The sequence below is a fragment of the Panthera uncia genome (genome assembly GCF_023721935.1).
Source record: "Panthera uncia isolate 11264 chromosome A3 unlocalized genomic scaffold, Puncia_PCG_1.0 HiC_scaffold_11, whole genome shotgun sequence".
NCBI lineage: Eukaryota > Metazoa > Chordata > Mammalia > Carnivora > Felidae > Panthera > Panthera uncia.
This window is the reverse complement of record NW_026057578.1, coordinates 79,578,515-79,593,367: the sequence shown is the minus strand read 5'-3', so window position 1 is coordinate 79,593,367 and position 14,853 is coordinate 79,578,515. Positions and strand designations below refer to the sequence as shown.

Genomic DNA, 14,853 nt, shown 5'->3' with positions numbered 1-14,853 from the left:
GGGGGCAAAAGTTGTTCTTGAGGGTGAAAGAAAAACTTGGATATTATAATGACTTGTGACCCTCCAGGGGGCCAAGGTATATAAACAGATATACAGTATATATGTGATATTAGTGTGTGGGGGTTGGTGGTGGTGATTAGAAATTAAAAGGTCTAAAAGGACTTCTTGGGACAATACTGAAAAAAAGAAGACTGAGAAACTGTAGCAGTATATAGTATATTACTTGGTATTCCTCAATTATTTTAAAAGTGTATAGTGTCTATTACGATATAGTCAACTAGCCCTCTGTTTTTCAGCATTTGAGTAGTTTGTATTCCTTTGCAGTTATGAACAGTGCTGCAATGAATGTATATCTTCTTTTGTATTTTTAAGAGTGTATCTTTGAGACAGATACTGAGAAGTGAGATTCCCAGGTCAAAGGTTAATTGCCTATGTAATTTGCTAGACATTGCCAAACTTCCTTATGGCAGTGTTTTAGTTTGTACTAGTGAATATGTTCTAAGTTAGCTTATTGTGAGACACTGGTGTCATTTATGAGAATCTTACTATCTTCTAATTGGCTCTGAGAAATATAATTTTCATATTACAGAATGCAAATATATACATTATTTCACCATTGGATTTTTTTCAAAATTATCACTACACTGCTTACCATACGTTGTTTAGATGAGAAAAATGGATCTATGTAAAAGGTCACATAGTTTATTTAAAATTTTTTTAATGTTTATTTTTGAGAGAGAGAGAAAGACAGAGCACATATGGGGGAGGGGCAGAGAGAGAGGGAGACACAGAATCCGAAGCAGGCTCCAGGCTCTGAGCTGTCAGCACAGAGCCCTACATGGGGCTAGAACTCAGGAACCATGAGATGATAACCTGAGCCATAGTTGGATGCTTAGCCACCTGAACCACCCAGGCGCCCCAAAGGTCACATAGTTTAAACTAGTTTTTAAAAAATGTGCTGTATCTGGTCTTAATAAAGATAGTTGCTGACATTAGTTTTTCAAGTAAATGGTGAGTATATGTATTTTTAAATGTTTGTTTTTTATTCAATAACAAATGTCTAAATTTAAGGTAAATTTTAAATTTAGACATTTAAATATACATATTTTGAAATTATACCAAAAATAGAGCTTAAATTTTTTTATATAATATATAAACATTTCTCGTTGGCCCATTTCACTTAATTTTTGAAATACTTTGGCCAACTACATCACCTAGTTTTCTTTAATCCATTGTTTTTGTGAAGCTTTTAGTTTGTATAGTAAAGATCTCTTTGTATGTGAAGGTAGTGATCCTTAGTTCCCTGGTGAGCAGACTGCATGCATCAATCTTGTCATTTGGTTACTGCATACTTTCTTTAGGGAATTGGTTCCAAATCCTGTTTGCAGTATTTGCCTTCACCATCCCCACAACTGCTCATCTGATTAGAGTCCTTCTCGCTCTAATCCTATGTAGGATCTATAAATATTAGAGGTAGATTAAAAAGGAACATTATATTTTATGAGAAAAAGTTCCATGGATATACTGTTTCTTATTAGTTTTGTTTTTTCAGTTTTGTGTTCTAATGACTTTCAGTATAATGACCTGGGGGAGATTGCACAGTAACTCAGACTATTCATAACAGAGATTGAATTGAGTCAGTCTGTCCATGTGATCCGTTAGGTATTTATATCTCCCTGACAGGGCTGTAGTAGGCACTTGTATTTGTATTTGTGGAATAAATGAATGGCTGGGGAGCTACTGGCATTGCCATGCAGTAAATGGTTAATTAGGAAAGGACTTAGAATAGCTGAATATTTTGTCTGTGAAAAGCGGACAAAAAAAGCAGTCATGAAATTTCTAGAACTATGTGTCCTACAACACATTTAAGTGTTTGGAGGTTAAACATGTAAGAAGAAAAGAATATGGGAGATGATGTGAAACTGTTGCAGTTATTTTTGTTAAAGGATTCCATTTTACATTACATTGTTGCACAAAATACTGCTGCTAGAAAAGTTTTGCCTACTAGTTTCCTTGACTGTGGAGCGAATTTGGGTTTTTAAAGAATATATGTCACATTTTCCTCTTCCTTTGTAGGCATTTGGGATCACAACTTTGTGAATTGGAAAAACTGATAGATAAAATGATGATTGCAGAGTTTTCTACTTATTCTCATAGTGACTTAAACAGACCACTGGATGATGACTGTCAAATTTTAGAAGAGGTACATGTCTTAAACTGTGGATGAAATTGGTGTCATTGCTTAGTGTTAATTCCTAATAGTATTAGTTTAGAACACATTCTTCTCAGATTATAATGAGCAGAAAAAAATTTCAAGCTCAGTCAGTCCTCTGTGAAGTCCTTCCCTAACTATGTGATTTTAGCAAACACCGTAATTGTTCATTATCCTATGAAGTTAGAGAATAAAGTAACTTTATAGCTTAATTAGAAATTGGATTTAAAATGAGGTCTTATATATATATCTTATAAACCAAGCTTAAAATATAGATATAGGATGAATTAACATATATCCATGTGTATGCATGTACTGGAGTATGTTTGTTATAAAAGTGATCATTATTATATAGTAACTTATCAGTCATTAACAGTCACTGAACCCCTGTTATGAACATGTTTTATGCATATGCTTATACATAAGATCCAGGCTTCACTTATCTGCTGACTTTTCAATGCTGATTACCACCAAGAACTAGGAAAGGATCCAGAAGCCCTGATAGCAGCCTAAGTAAAGAGATTTTTGTATGTGTTAGCAGTTAATTCCCCACAAATAGTCCAGGTCATCAGGATTTGAGAAGGATACTCTCTACCTACTTGTTAAAACTATGCTAAAATGTACTCATATTGTTTTGTCCCCAAGACAGCTTCATTTGATCCACTATAGTGCATTAGGATTTATCTGTTTTTAAAACTATGACTCCAATAATCTGATGACAAGATTGCTGTAGAAGGGGTTTTTGGGGGCTTCTAGAAAATACCACGTGCAGGATAGAGATCTGAGGATCAGATAATGAAACGCTTGATGTTGAATATTTCTACTTCTGAGTGACATTATTCTGTATTTAAATTGTAAAATTCCATACTTTTATTTTAATAGGAAAGACTTGTATCTCTTGTATTTGGACTTTTAAAACAAAGAAAACTTAATTTTTTAGAAATCTATAGTGAAGAAATGATTATTACAGCAAAGAATATCATTAAACAGGTAAATATACATTTTTATTTGATATATTTTGGTCTAGAATCTTTTTTTTAAATTTTTTTAATGTTTATTTTTCGAGAGTGAGAAAGCATGAGTAGGGGAGGGGCAGAGAGCAAAGGAGACAGAATCCGAAGCAGGCTCCACACTGTCAGTGCAGAGCCCTATGTGGGGCTTGAACTCATGAATTGCAAGACCATGAAGTCAAGAGTCGATGCTTAACTGACTGAGCCACCCAGGTGCCCCTAGAATCTTTTTATCAAATTTATTTTTACATGATCTAGTAATAATATATATGCAGTATAATAGTAACATTTTCTCATTTATTTAAAAACTTAGAATATAGAAAAATAGAAGAAAAAATAGACCTACTAGCCAAAAGATTATCACTTTAAGAATATTTCTAAGTGTAGGGGGATCTGGGTCGCTCAGTCGGTTGAACATCTGACTCTTGATTTCGGCTCATGTCGTGTGATCCCAGGACATTGAGATCAAGCCCCAGGGTCATGGAATCAAGCCCCACATTGGGATCTGTGCTGAGTGTGGAACATGCTTAAGATTTTCTCTGTCTCCCTCTGCCCCTCCCCTCAGCTTGTGTGTGTGTGTGTGTGTGTGTGTGTGTGTGTGTGTTCTCTCTCTCTCTTAAAAAAAAATGTATTTTTAAGTGTAATTCTAAGTGTAAATTGTTACTGATGTTTTTCATTGTTGCTATCATACTGTATATATGATTGTGAATTGTACATACATTTCAGAATCATAACATAAGCATTTTCTCTTATAAGCCTTCAGACACATCATTTTTTTTTTTTTTTTTTTTCAGACACATCATTTTTGATGGTTGTATAAAATCCTATCCACATTTTATTAGTTATGCCTTTCCTCTGTGTTGAATATTTACATTTTTTCAGTTCGGTACTGTAGAACACTGTGACACACATATTTGGTGTAAAGTTTTGTTGGGTTTTTCCATAGTTAAGACTATTTTCTTATAGCTGATTTCTAGATGTGGAATTATTGGTCAGAGAGTGAAAAGTATTTTTAAAGCTATTTGATAGAGTTGAATTGCTTTCTAAAAAGATTTTACCAAATACATTCTCACCTGCAGTAAGTAAATGTTTATTTCCTCTTATCCTTATCTTTAAGAAATTATTATTGTAAACTAAAACCTTTTTCAGTCTCATCTTTGTTTTGCTGTTTTACTCTGATAAATATCATTAAACATTAAACTTCAGTTTTTCTAAATATGAGAAACAATAATTTTAAATATACTTATTAGGCTTAATGATCATCATCAGGTTGAATGTACATTTCTGAGTTTTTAATGTTTAAATAAAACAAGCAAAAAAAGATTAGTAATCATACCACCTTTTTTACTTTTTTTGAATACTAAAACACTATATTTTAAAATTGTTATGACCACTTTCAAAAATTGTTGGCAATAGCTACTAGCACTAAATGTACACATATATTGTAACTCAGCAATTCTACTGCCAGGTATTTATCAGCAGAAATGCATACATAAATTTACCAAGACAGCATAATATTTCATGGCAGCACTATTTGTAATAAAAACTGGAAAAACCCAAAGTTTTCTTTTTTTTTCTTTGAAAAACCCAAATTCTGTCATCAGTAAAAAAAAAAAAAAAAATGATCGAGTTGTGGTATATTTGTATGAATACTGTACAGCAATGAGAATGAATAAATCACATGGAACAAATGGATGAATATCACATATATAATGTGGAGCCAAATAAACCAGACACAAAGGAGTCACAAAGGAGACACACTTTTGTAATTAATCTATGATATTAGAATTAATCTGTGGTATTAAAAATCAAGATAGTATCTTTTCGGAGAAAGTAGTGACTAGAAGGGAAGCAAGAGAGGTGCTTACTGGCAGTGTTTAATTTCATGATCTGAGTTTTCATTACACAAGTGTACTCCATTTGTAAAAATAGATTTGAACATAATTTGCCTAATTTTATGTATGTATGTGATACTTCTAAACAAATTTTATGAAACTGCTGTGTTGTAATTCCCAGGATTCTCCTGAAGTCTAAGCATTTTTTTAACTTAATCTGTTACATATATTGCAAGAAAACATAACCTCCAAAATGAACTTTTTTTTTGGAATTTTAATATGGGGCTTATACCTTATTCCTAAGAATTATGGTTCTGGGTGTTGTTCTGTTTGTTTGGTGTGTGGTTTTGAATAGTTTTAAATAGTAGGGGATTTTAGTTAATATAACAGTTCAAGCATATCCTGAAATAATTATTTAATAGGGTAAGGATATAATGCTACAGTGTTTTATACACCTTGATGTGTGTATAAAAGGCATAAGAGACGTCTGGTAAAATGATCGTAGTCATTGAGGTCATTTTTTTTTTTTTTCCCGTGGAAGCCATTTTTAATATGTAAATGAACCACGAAGTACTTAGAATTCTAAAGATGTTAACTGAATTTTTTTCTTAAAATTTGCAGTGTGTGATTAATAAAGTTTCACAAATAGAAGAAATTGACACAGATGTTATTGTGAAGTAAGTATAAATATTACGTTGGGAGTTATCAGTTAGGGAAAAGATGACACATTAGAATAATCTGAGGAGGATTTAATTAAGGAATTATTTACTAAGGTATGGGCAGAGTGTAGAAAAATCACAAGTGACAGTGCAGTACCTTTAAGGGCCAAGAGAAGAGAACAGTAGGATTCAGGAGAAGGCCACTTAGTAGTAGGGAAAAAAAAGGCCTGTAGTAGTTGAAGTGATCTGCAGTGCTGGAGGCAGTCTTCCTGAGACAACCTCTCAGGGAGGGAGGTGGAGCTATCAGTACCTTTCTTCCTTCCAGTGTTTTGTAAGGGCTCCTCCTTGGCCACGCCCAGCAGGTCAGCCTCCCAGGGCAAGAGGCTACAACGTAGGTATGGAGGAGAGACATTGAAGATGGTCCATTTCAGAGGAATCACAGTGTTATGTTTAAATTATTTAGCTATCTGATTAAAACCCAGCTTCTAATTGACTTTGAGGAATTTGAGTACATGATTTTGAATTGCCTCATGTCTGTAATTTTTTGTTTTCGCCCTTTAAATTCCTATTTTTTTTCATTTTGAGATTTATTTGAGATTAGTGATAAATATTTTATAATGAATTTCTAATTCATATAGATATCTAAACTCTATTTATTTATTTTTTTTTTTAATTTTTTTTTCAACGTTTTTTTATTTATTTTTTGGGACAGAGAGAGACAGAGCATGAACGGGGGAGGGGCAGAGAGAGAGGGAGACACAGAATCGGAAACAGGCTCCAGGCTCCGAGCCATCAGCCCAGAGCCTGACGCGGGGCTCGAACTCACGGACCGCGAGATCGTGACCTGGCTGAAGTCGGACGCTTAACCGACTGCGCCACCCAGGCACCCCTAAACTCTATTTATTAAGTAGCCCAAGATATGAATAGCAATATGAATCACTGTGAAATTTTTCCAGGCCAAATTCATAGAATAAGGATTGAGAGGTTTTAATTTCTACACTATTACCTAGTGAAAACTCTGTTTCAGAATTAGTTGAAGCAACCGTAACAATGCAGGAATCACTAGTAGTTGGAAAAATTAAGTTACTGGTATTCTGTTAAAAGCTCTATGGACCTGGAGAGTCACTTCTTTTAAATTTTATTCCCTAGGAAATTTTCTCAAATAGAAAAATTCCTGTATTGCAAATATAGAAGTATCTTTTGAGAATAAACTCCTAAGTGCCCAAAGACAAATATTTTTTTCTTTGAATTTTTTTTTCCTAGGCTTGCAGATCAGATGAGAATGTTGAATTTTCCTCAGTGGTTTGATTTGCTGAAGGACATTTTCTCTAAGTTTACAATTTTCCTACAAAGAGTTAAGGTAAGTTTATGTGATTTTCAGTTTATCCAGAATATCGCTAAAATTAAGTCCACTTTCTAGATATATACATATAGAATCGGATTAGAAAAACATAATTTCTTTGTTTTTTGTAATTTTTTTACTGTTCGTTTATTTTGACAGGGGGTGGGGAAGGGGCAGAGAGAGAGAGAGAGAGAGAGAGAGAGAGAGGGAATCCCAAGCAGGCTCCATGCTGTCAGCACACAGCCCAATGCAGAGCTCAGTCTCACGAACTGTGGTATCATGACCTGAGCCAAAATCAAGAATGAGCCATTGAACTGACTGACCACCCAGGCACCCCTGTTTTTGTAATTTCTCTAAAGAGCCTTGGTTTCAAATAAGATTTGAAGTGCTTCAGAGTATTTTAATACTCAATAATTTAGGATAAGTTTTGTATTAAAAAATATAGTACTTACTTGGCATTAAATATTATAAAAATAATACTTCCTCTTATGATTTTGTGATTTTTGAATCTCTCTAGATTATCTAGAGGCACAGTATGTGAAACACTCAAAAATCTGTTCTAAACCACTAATGTTTTCTAGAAATATTTAATCCTGATATAATGGTATTTTTAAAAAAAAATTTTAATGTTTATTTATTTTTGAGAGAGAGGGAGAGACAGTGTGTGAGCAGGGGCGGGGGCAGAGAGAGAGGGAGACACAGAATCTGAAGCAGGCTCCAGGCTCTGAGCTGTCAGCACAGATCCCGACGTGGGGCTTGAACTCACGAACTGTGAGATCATGACCTGAGCCAAAGTCAGAGGCTTAACCGACTGAGCCACCCAGCCGCCCCAATGGCACTTTTTAACATATAATTCATATTTAAATTGCTCTACTAATGGCCTTTATTGCAGGCTTTTATTTCACTTTTTAATCTGAGGTCCAATCAAGGATTATGCATTTACATTTAATTATTCTGTCTCTTCAGTATAATCACTTAATTTTAAACCAGTCAATATAAAGAACATATGCCACAGAGCATTTTTCAGAAGAAAAGATGTCACAGACTAATGCATTGTAGTTAGAATCATTAACATGTCACAGCCGTGTTTTAATAAGACAATGCTTAGGAATTACTGAATGTAACAGGTTGTGAAATTTGCTATTCTTTGAATTATCAGATGTCAGTATTGTGTTACCTGTGCTAGTTAACATCCCTGGCATCTCCTTAGTATTCTGTTAAATGGCCCAGGGGACTTTGGTACTTAATCTGTGACATGACTTTATCAACATTGGAGTGATGCTAAGTCATGTGTATAACCTTTCTCAGTGGGAAAAGTTTTTAAAAATGTGATTCACTGTACTTTAGGCTCCTACCAAAATGTTGGTCCCACTCATTTGTAGTGACGATAGCAAACCTATAGATGTGGATTGCTCAAATAACTAAGCCATGTTTTTACTTTTTCTCATATTCCCGCCATGACTTCATCACACATACTTCTATTATTGTATGTCTGGATGTATATAACTCTTACACTGCAGATTGTAGAATTGACCAACTTTTTGCCAGTATTCTTTTTTATTTAAGTATAATTAATATACAGTGTTCTAGGGGCGCCTGGGTGGTTCAGTTGGTTAAGCGTCCGACTTTGGCTTAGGTCATGATTGATGTCACAGTTTGTGAGTTCGAGCCCTGCATCAGGCTCTGTGTTGACAGCTCAGAGCCTGGAGCCTGTTTTGGATTCTGTCTACCTCTTTTTCTGCCCTTTCCCCACTAGTGCTCTCTCTCTCTCTCAAAAATAAATAAATATTAAAAAATTAAAATACACTGTTCTGTTAGTTTCCAGTGTATAATATAATGATTCAGCAGTTCTATAAATTACTCAGTGCTCATTACAATAAGTGTACTCTTAATCCCCTTCACCTATTTCACCCTTCTTCCCACCTCTCTCCTGTTTGGCAACCACCAGTTGTCTATATGTATGAGTCTGTTTTTTTCTCTTTTTTTCTCTGTTTGTTTTGTTTTTTATATTCCACATATGAATGAAATCGTATGGTATTTGTCTTTCTCTGACTTACTTCATTTAGCATTATATCCTCTAGATTCTTCCATGTTGTTGCAGATGGCAAGATTTCATTCTTTTTTTATGGTTGAGTAATGTTCCGTTGTATATATATACCACATCTTTATCCATTCATCTATGAATGAACACTTGGGTTGCTTTCATATCTTTTGCCAGTAATTTTTTTATAGCTATTTCACTTTTAGGTTCTCTATCAGTTAAACTAAGTCAAATCTTTATTTGATATATATACAATATGGGAACAGTGATTTATCATAGTTGTAGTTTCTCATTTTCACATTTAGACCCCTTAAGCTAATACTTCTGTAAAACATCTTTGAAGATGATATATAACCTATAAATATGGTACTTTTTTCTTTGAAAAAAGTTTATGATTCTGTAAGGGTATGATTTCATTGAAAAATAATGTTAATTACAAGCTGTTCATTTTTAATTGAGAATTTTCAAATAACTGCAAATTGGAAAGAACCCAGATGTCTAACAGTAGAGGGAAGGGTAAAGTAAATTATGCCTGGTATATTCATTACCATGGAATATCATGCATCTGAGGATTTTTAATGTTGAAGAAAATGCATAGATTATAACATTAAGTGAAGGGACAGTATAGGCCTATTTATATAGTATGTTCTCAGCTATGTTAAAAAGATTTATTATCTCTTCATCTTCATACAATAAAGAGACATTTTGTCTTTTTGGTGGTTATCTTTTGGCAGTATAATTTAAATTCATTATTCATTTCTTTGTTTTTCCTAAATATTTCTACAAAGAGAGGTATTACTTTTATAATCAGAAAAGGTTGTTTTGGCTTTTACTAGTGTTTACCACATTATAGAATAAACTATTTGAAGTTCATAATTTAATTTACCAGTACACAAAAGTTCCAGTTTCTTCATATTCTAATACTTGTTTTTCTTGTTTTGTTTTTTGTTTTTGTTTTTTGATAGTAGCCATTTGAATGGGTGTGAGGTGGTATCTCATTTTGGTTTTGATTTGTATTTTTCTAATGATTAGTGATGTTGAGCATCCTTTCATATGCTCATTGGCCATTAGTATGTCTTCTTTGGAGAAATACTTTCTTTGCTCATTTTTTAATCAGATTTTTTTGTTGAGTTGTAAGAGTTCTTTGTATATTGTGGCTATTTAACCCCTTACTAGATATATGGTAGGCAAGTTATGTTTAGTGTAACCTATTTAAGATACTTAGAATATATGCAATGTACTCTCAGGAGATTGCTACTTAAATCAGTGAAAATACAGAACTCCATTCTTAAGCTTTAGGGAACCCATTTCTCTTGAGTAGTTCTTTTTCACAAAGTCACCTTTACTGTGATAAAAGATTGGTATAATTATGACATGCATGACCTTGACACTCATTTATAAGATTTTAAAAAGTACATATCCAGAATTCACTTTTGGGGACTTTAGATACATGTTATTTTAAATCCTTTAAAAATATATCCTGTTTTCTTATAGGCAACGTTAAATATCATTCACAGCGTTGTTCTCTCAGTTCTTGACAAAAACCGAAGGACCAGGGAATTGGAAGAGATTTCACAACAGAAGAATGCTGCAAAAGACAATTCACTGGACACAGAAGTGGCTTATTTAATCCATGAAGGCTTGTTTATAAGTGATGCATTCAGTGAGAGTGAATTAACACCTATAGCAATCGACACTACCTCTCAAAGAAATGCATCTCCAAATAGTGAGCCCTGCAGCAGTGATTCGGTATCCGAACCAGAATGTACTACTGATTCTTCATCCAGCAAAGAGCAGACATCATCATCTGCTACTCCAGGAGGTGTGGATATGATGTGAGTATGCTGACTGCTGCCAACTTTATATGATTTTGAGTAAGACTGATTTTTTCAATTTATTGAAAAACCATATGAACTTTGGTCTTGGAATTTAATTTAACAAAAATAAATTAATTTTACACAACACATATCTTTTTGAAAATGTAAGGAGGTGAGCATTGGAAGTAATTGAAAATTACAGAATTTTAAGGCTGGAAAGGAACCATTTAATTAAATGCTCTTATTTCAGAGCATTTATTTGACTTATTTAAAGTCACTAGTGGCAGAACTTGTCCTGAAAATCAGGTCAGCATTACCTTGTTTATTTTTCTTTCTTTTCCTATAACGCCTTTGTATTTTGTATATAGTGAAGATCTGTTTGATTTAGTTTTTCAAAGGCATGAATTTCCAAGCGGATCATACCATTTTTTCAAACATGACTTTTTAAAACTTACTTTGAGATAATTTCAGATTTACAGAAAAGTTGCCAGAATTGTACGAAAAAGTCATTTGTTGACAGTTTACCACGTTGCCTTCTTTCTCCCTTTCTTCCTTTTTCTCTTTCTTGCTCCCTTCTTCTTTCTTTGTCTCTCATGATAATATTTTTTTCTGAATCATTTGGCAAAAGGTTGCAGACATGATGTCCCATTATTTCCGTATTCTTAAGTGTATATTTCCTAAAATACAAGAATACTCTCTTAAATAACTACAGTTAACCAATTATAATGAAGAAAACATTGATACATTATTACCTTGCAATCCATACATCCCATTCACAGTTCACCAGTTGTCCCAATAATCTCTTGTGTGGAAAAAACAAAACAAGGCCAATAAAATCTTTCTGACCCAAGAACGTAGTATGGATTTAATTATTGTTAAGAATAATAACTCAGCATGTACTTTTATTTTTACACAAGTCAGCCTATGGCCAAGGAGTTTATGTAGGTTGCAGTTACAGCATAAAGTCAACTGTAATACCTTCCTCTTCACCAAAAAGAAAACCCTGAACTACATATTAATAAAAATATTTTTTCTCTGTTCAGGCTAACATTTCACATTTACTGGTTAGGGTGCAGTCTAAAACTTACAAGGGGTGTACAAATCCTATAGCTCAAACAGCGTAGAATTTTGTTTCTGTCATGTAACAGTTCAGAGATGAGAGGTCCACAGTGGAGAAGGCAGCTCTGCTGTCCTCATTTTCCAGCTTTCATCTGTAAAGAGGCTGCTTCAGCTTTTATCATCAAATCCGCATCTTTAGCAGCAGGATGGAAAGGACAAAGGGTGGTACCTTCCTTAATTTTTTGTTTTAACTTTTTACTTGGAGTATAATGCACATATAGGCCAATATATCGATTGTACGTGTTCACCTCCATGATTGTAAAGTGAGTACGCTGGTGTAATCACCACCCAAATTAAGAAATAGAACATTACCAGCTCTGTGGAAACCTTCCTTGCAACTGTGTTTTCACTCTTTCCCAAGGAAAACCACAAAAACTGTTGGTTTTTCTGGTTTTTAAACTATATAAATGGAACCATAAATGGAATCATGTTCTTTTGTCTCAAATTTCTTTCCCTCAAAATTATATTTGTGCTATTCTTCTAAGTTGTTGCATGTAGCAGTAATTTTATTTGTGTACAGTATTCCCCTTTCTGACTACACCATTATGTATTCTACTGTAAATGAAATTTGTGTTATTTCCATTTTGATTGTTGTCATCATTCTTCTAGGTGTCTTTTGTATACGTGTTAAAAGCATAATATATACCTAAGAATGATTGAGGTATATGAATGGTCAGTTTAGCTAATAAGAGTTTCCCATAGTGATTGTACTTTTTTATAGTCCCATCAGCAATGTGAAAGAGTTCCTGTTTTTCTACATCTTCATTCAGTCTTGGGTGTTGTCAGTCTTTTACATGTTAGCCATTGTGGTGGGTATGTTGCAGGTATATTAGTTTTACTTTTTATTTCCCTGATCATTGGTAAGAGATCACTTTTCATATATTCATTGACTATTTGGATGTTCTCTTTTGTGAAGTGCCTATTCAAGTTCTTTGCCCACTTCTCTGCTTGGCTGTGTTCATTTCTTACTGATTTATGGGAGTTCTTTATGTAGTCTCAGCACAAGCCTTTGTAAGGTAACTGCAGTGCAGATATGGGCACAAAAGAAGAAATAATTTCCCAGGCAGGAAATGGGAAAAGAAAAATAATGGAAAGAATTAGACAGTTTTGTGGTTTTTTTAAACATTTATTTTAAATTGTGGTGAAAAACACATAACAAAATATACCATCTTAACCATTTCTAAATGCACAGTCCAGTAGTAGTAAGTATATTTATATTGTTGTGCACCCAATCTCCAATACCTTTTTCATCTTGCAAAACTAAAACTCTATGCCCATTTAGCAACAACTCCCCATTTCTTCCTCTACCTGTCCCCTAGAAGCCACCCTTCTACTTTTGGTCTTCGTGAGTTCAACTACTTTAGGTACTTCATATAAGTGGAATTATACAGTGTTTGTCCTTTTGTTATTGGCTCAATTCACTTAGTATACTGTCTTCAAAGTTCATCCATGTTGTAGTATGTGTGAGAATTTCCTTCCTTTTTAAGGCCAAGTAATATTCCATTGTATGTATACATCACATGTTTTTATCCATTCATCTGTTGGTGTACTTTTGGATTACTTCCATCTTTTGGCTATTGTGAATAGTGCTACTGTGAACGTGGGTATGCAAATCTCTTTGAGATCCTGCTTTTAGTTCTTTTCTGTATGTACCCAAAAGCAGAAATGCTACATCATCTTTATAAAGTTTTTGTTTTTGTTTTTTCCTGTGAATGTGAAAGAGATCCAATTAAACTTAAAAAATTAAAATTCTTTTTAGGGGCACCTGGGTGGCTCAGTCAGTTAAGCATCAGACTTTGAATTTGGCTCAGGTCATGATCTCATGGTTGGTGAGTTTGAGCCCTGTGTTGGGCTGTGCTTTGACAGCTTGGAGCCTGCTTGGGATTCTGTCTCTTTTTCTCTCTCTGTCCTTCCCTGCCTGCTGTCTCTCTCTCTCTCTCTCTCTCTCTAAATAAATAGACTTAAAAAAAAATTCTTTGTAAAAAGCAACATTACAAATAACTAAGTTAAATGATTTTCTTAAAATACCAAACTTCCCATCTTTTTGGATGGTCACCCTACTTAAAGATATGAGAGTTGTTTTTATCTGCTATTTTTTGTTTTTAAAAAAAATTTTTTTTTAATGTTTATTTACTTTTGAGAGAGAAAGAGAAAGAACATGAGTGAGGAAGGGGCAGAGAGAGGGAGACACAGAATCCCAAGCAGGCTTCAGGCTCTGAGCTGTCAGCACAGAGCCTGACGTGGAGCTCGAACCCACGAACCATGAGATCGTGACCTGAGCCGAAGTCAGACGCTCAACTGACTGAGCCACCCAGGCACCCCTGTTTTTTTTTAATCTTTGTGAATTGCTAGCATATTGCCAAGAGTTTCATGTTCTTAATCTTTCTATTACATGGGGGCAAATTTTAAACATCCTTCACAAAATACAATTTTATTTCAGTAGTAAATTTGAACTGTATTTAAAAAAAATTTTTTTTTAATGTTTACTTATTTTTGAGAGAGAGAGAGTGTGAACAGGGAGGAGCAGAGAGAGAAGGAAACACAGAATCTGAGGAAGGATTCAGGCTCTGACCTGTCAGCACAGAGCCCCACATGGGGCTGAAACCCACAAACTGTGAGATCATGACCTGAACCCAAGTCGGACACTCAACCGACTGAGCCACCCAGGCGCCTTGTAAATTTGACCTTTAAAATTTAAGCAAACAGTTTTGTGGGAGTTGGTATTGAAATAGCATTGGACTATTTATATAGAAGTAAATGTTGGAGTGGAGGAAGCTTAGCAGATTAGAAACGGAATTAGACTGATTCTAGGTTCTAG

At 34.2% G+C, this 14,853-nt stretch overlaps 1 protein-coding gene across 5 annotated transcripts in view; it reads left to right on the top strand.

The window, feature by feature from the left end:
- VPS54 (VPS54 subunit of GARP complex) overlaps window positions 1-14,853 on the top strand; it is a 135,447-nt gene that overhangs the window by 90,691 nt on the left and 29,903 nt on the right. For all 5 annotated transcript variants that reach the window (XM_049650292.1, XM_049650293.1, XM_049650295.1 and 2 more), the window contains 5 exons: window positions 2,077-2,203; window positions 3,095-3,202; window positions 5,679-5,734; window positions 6,980-7,076; window positions 10,594-10,934. In XM_049650292.1, coding sequence (XP_049506249.1) covers window positions 2,077-2,203; window positions 3,095-3,202; window positions 5,679-5,734; window positions 6,980-7,076; window positions 10,594-10,934 — 729 coding nt within the window. The remainder of the gene's footprint in view (window positions 1-2,076; window positions 2,204-3,094; window positions 3,203-5,678; window positions 5,735-6,979; window positions 7,077-10,593; window positions 10,935-14,853) is intronic.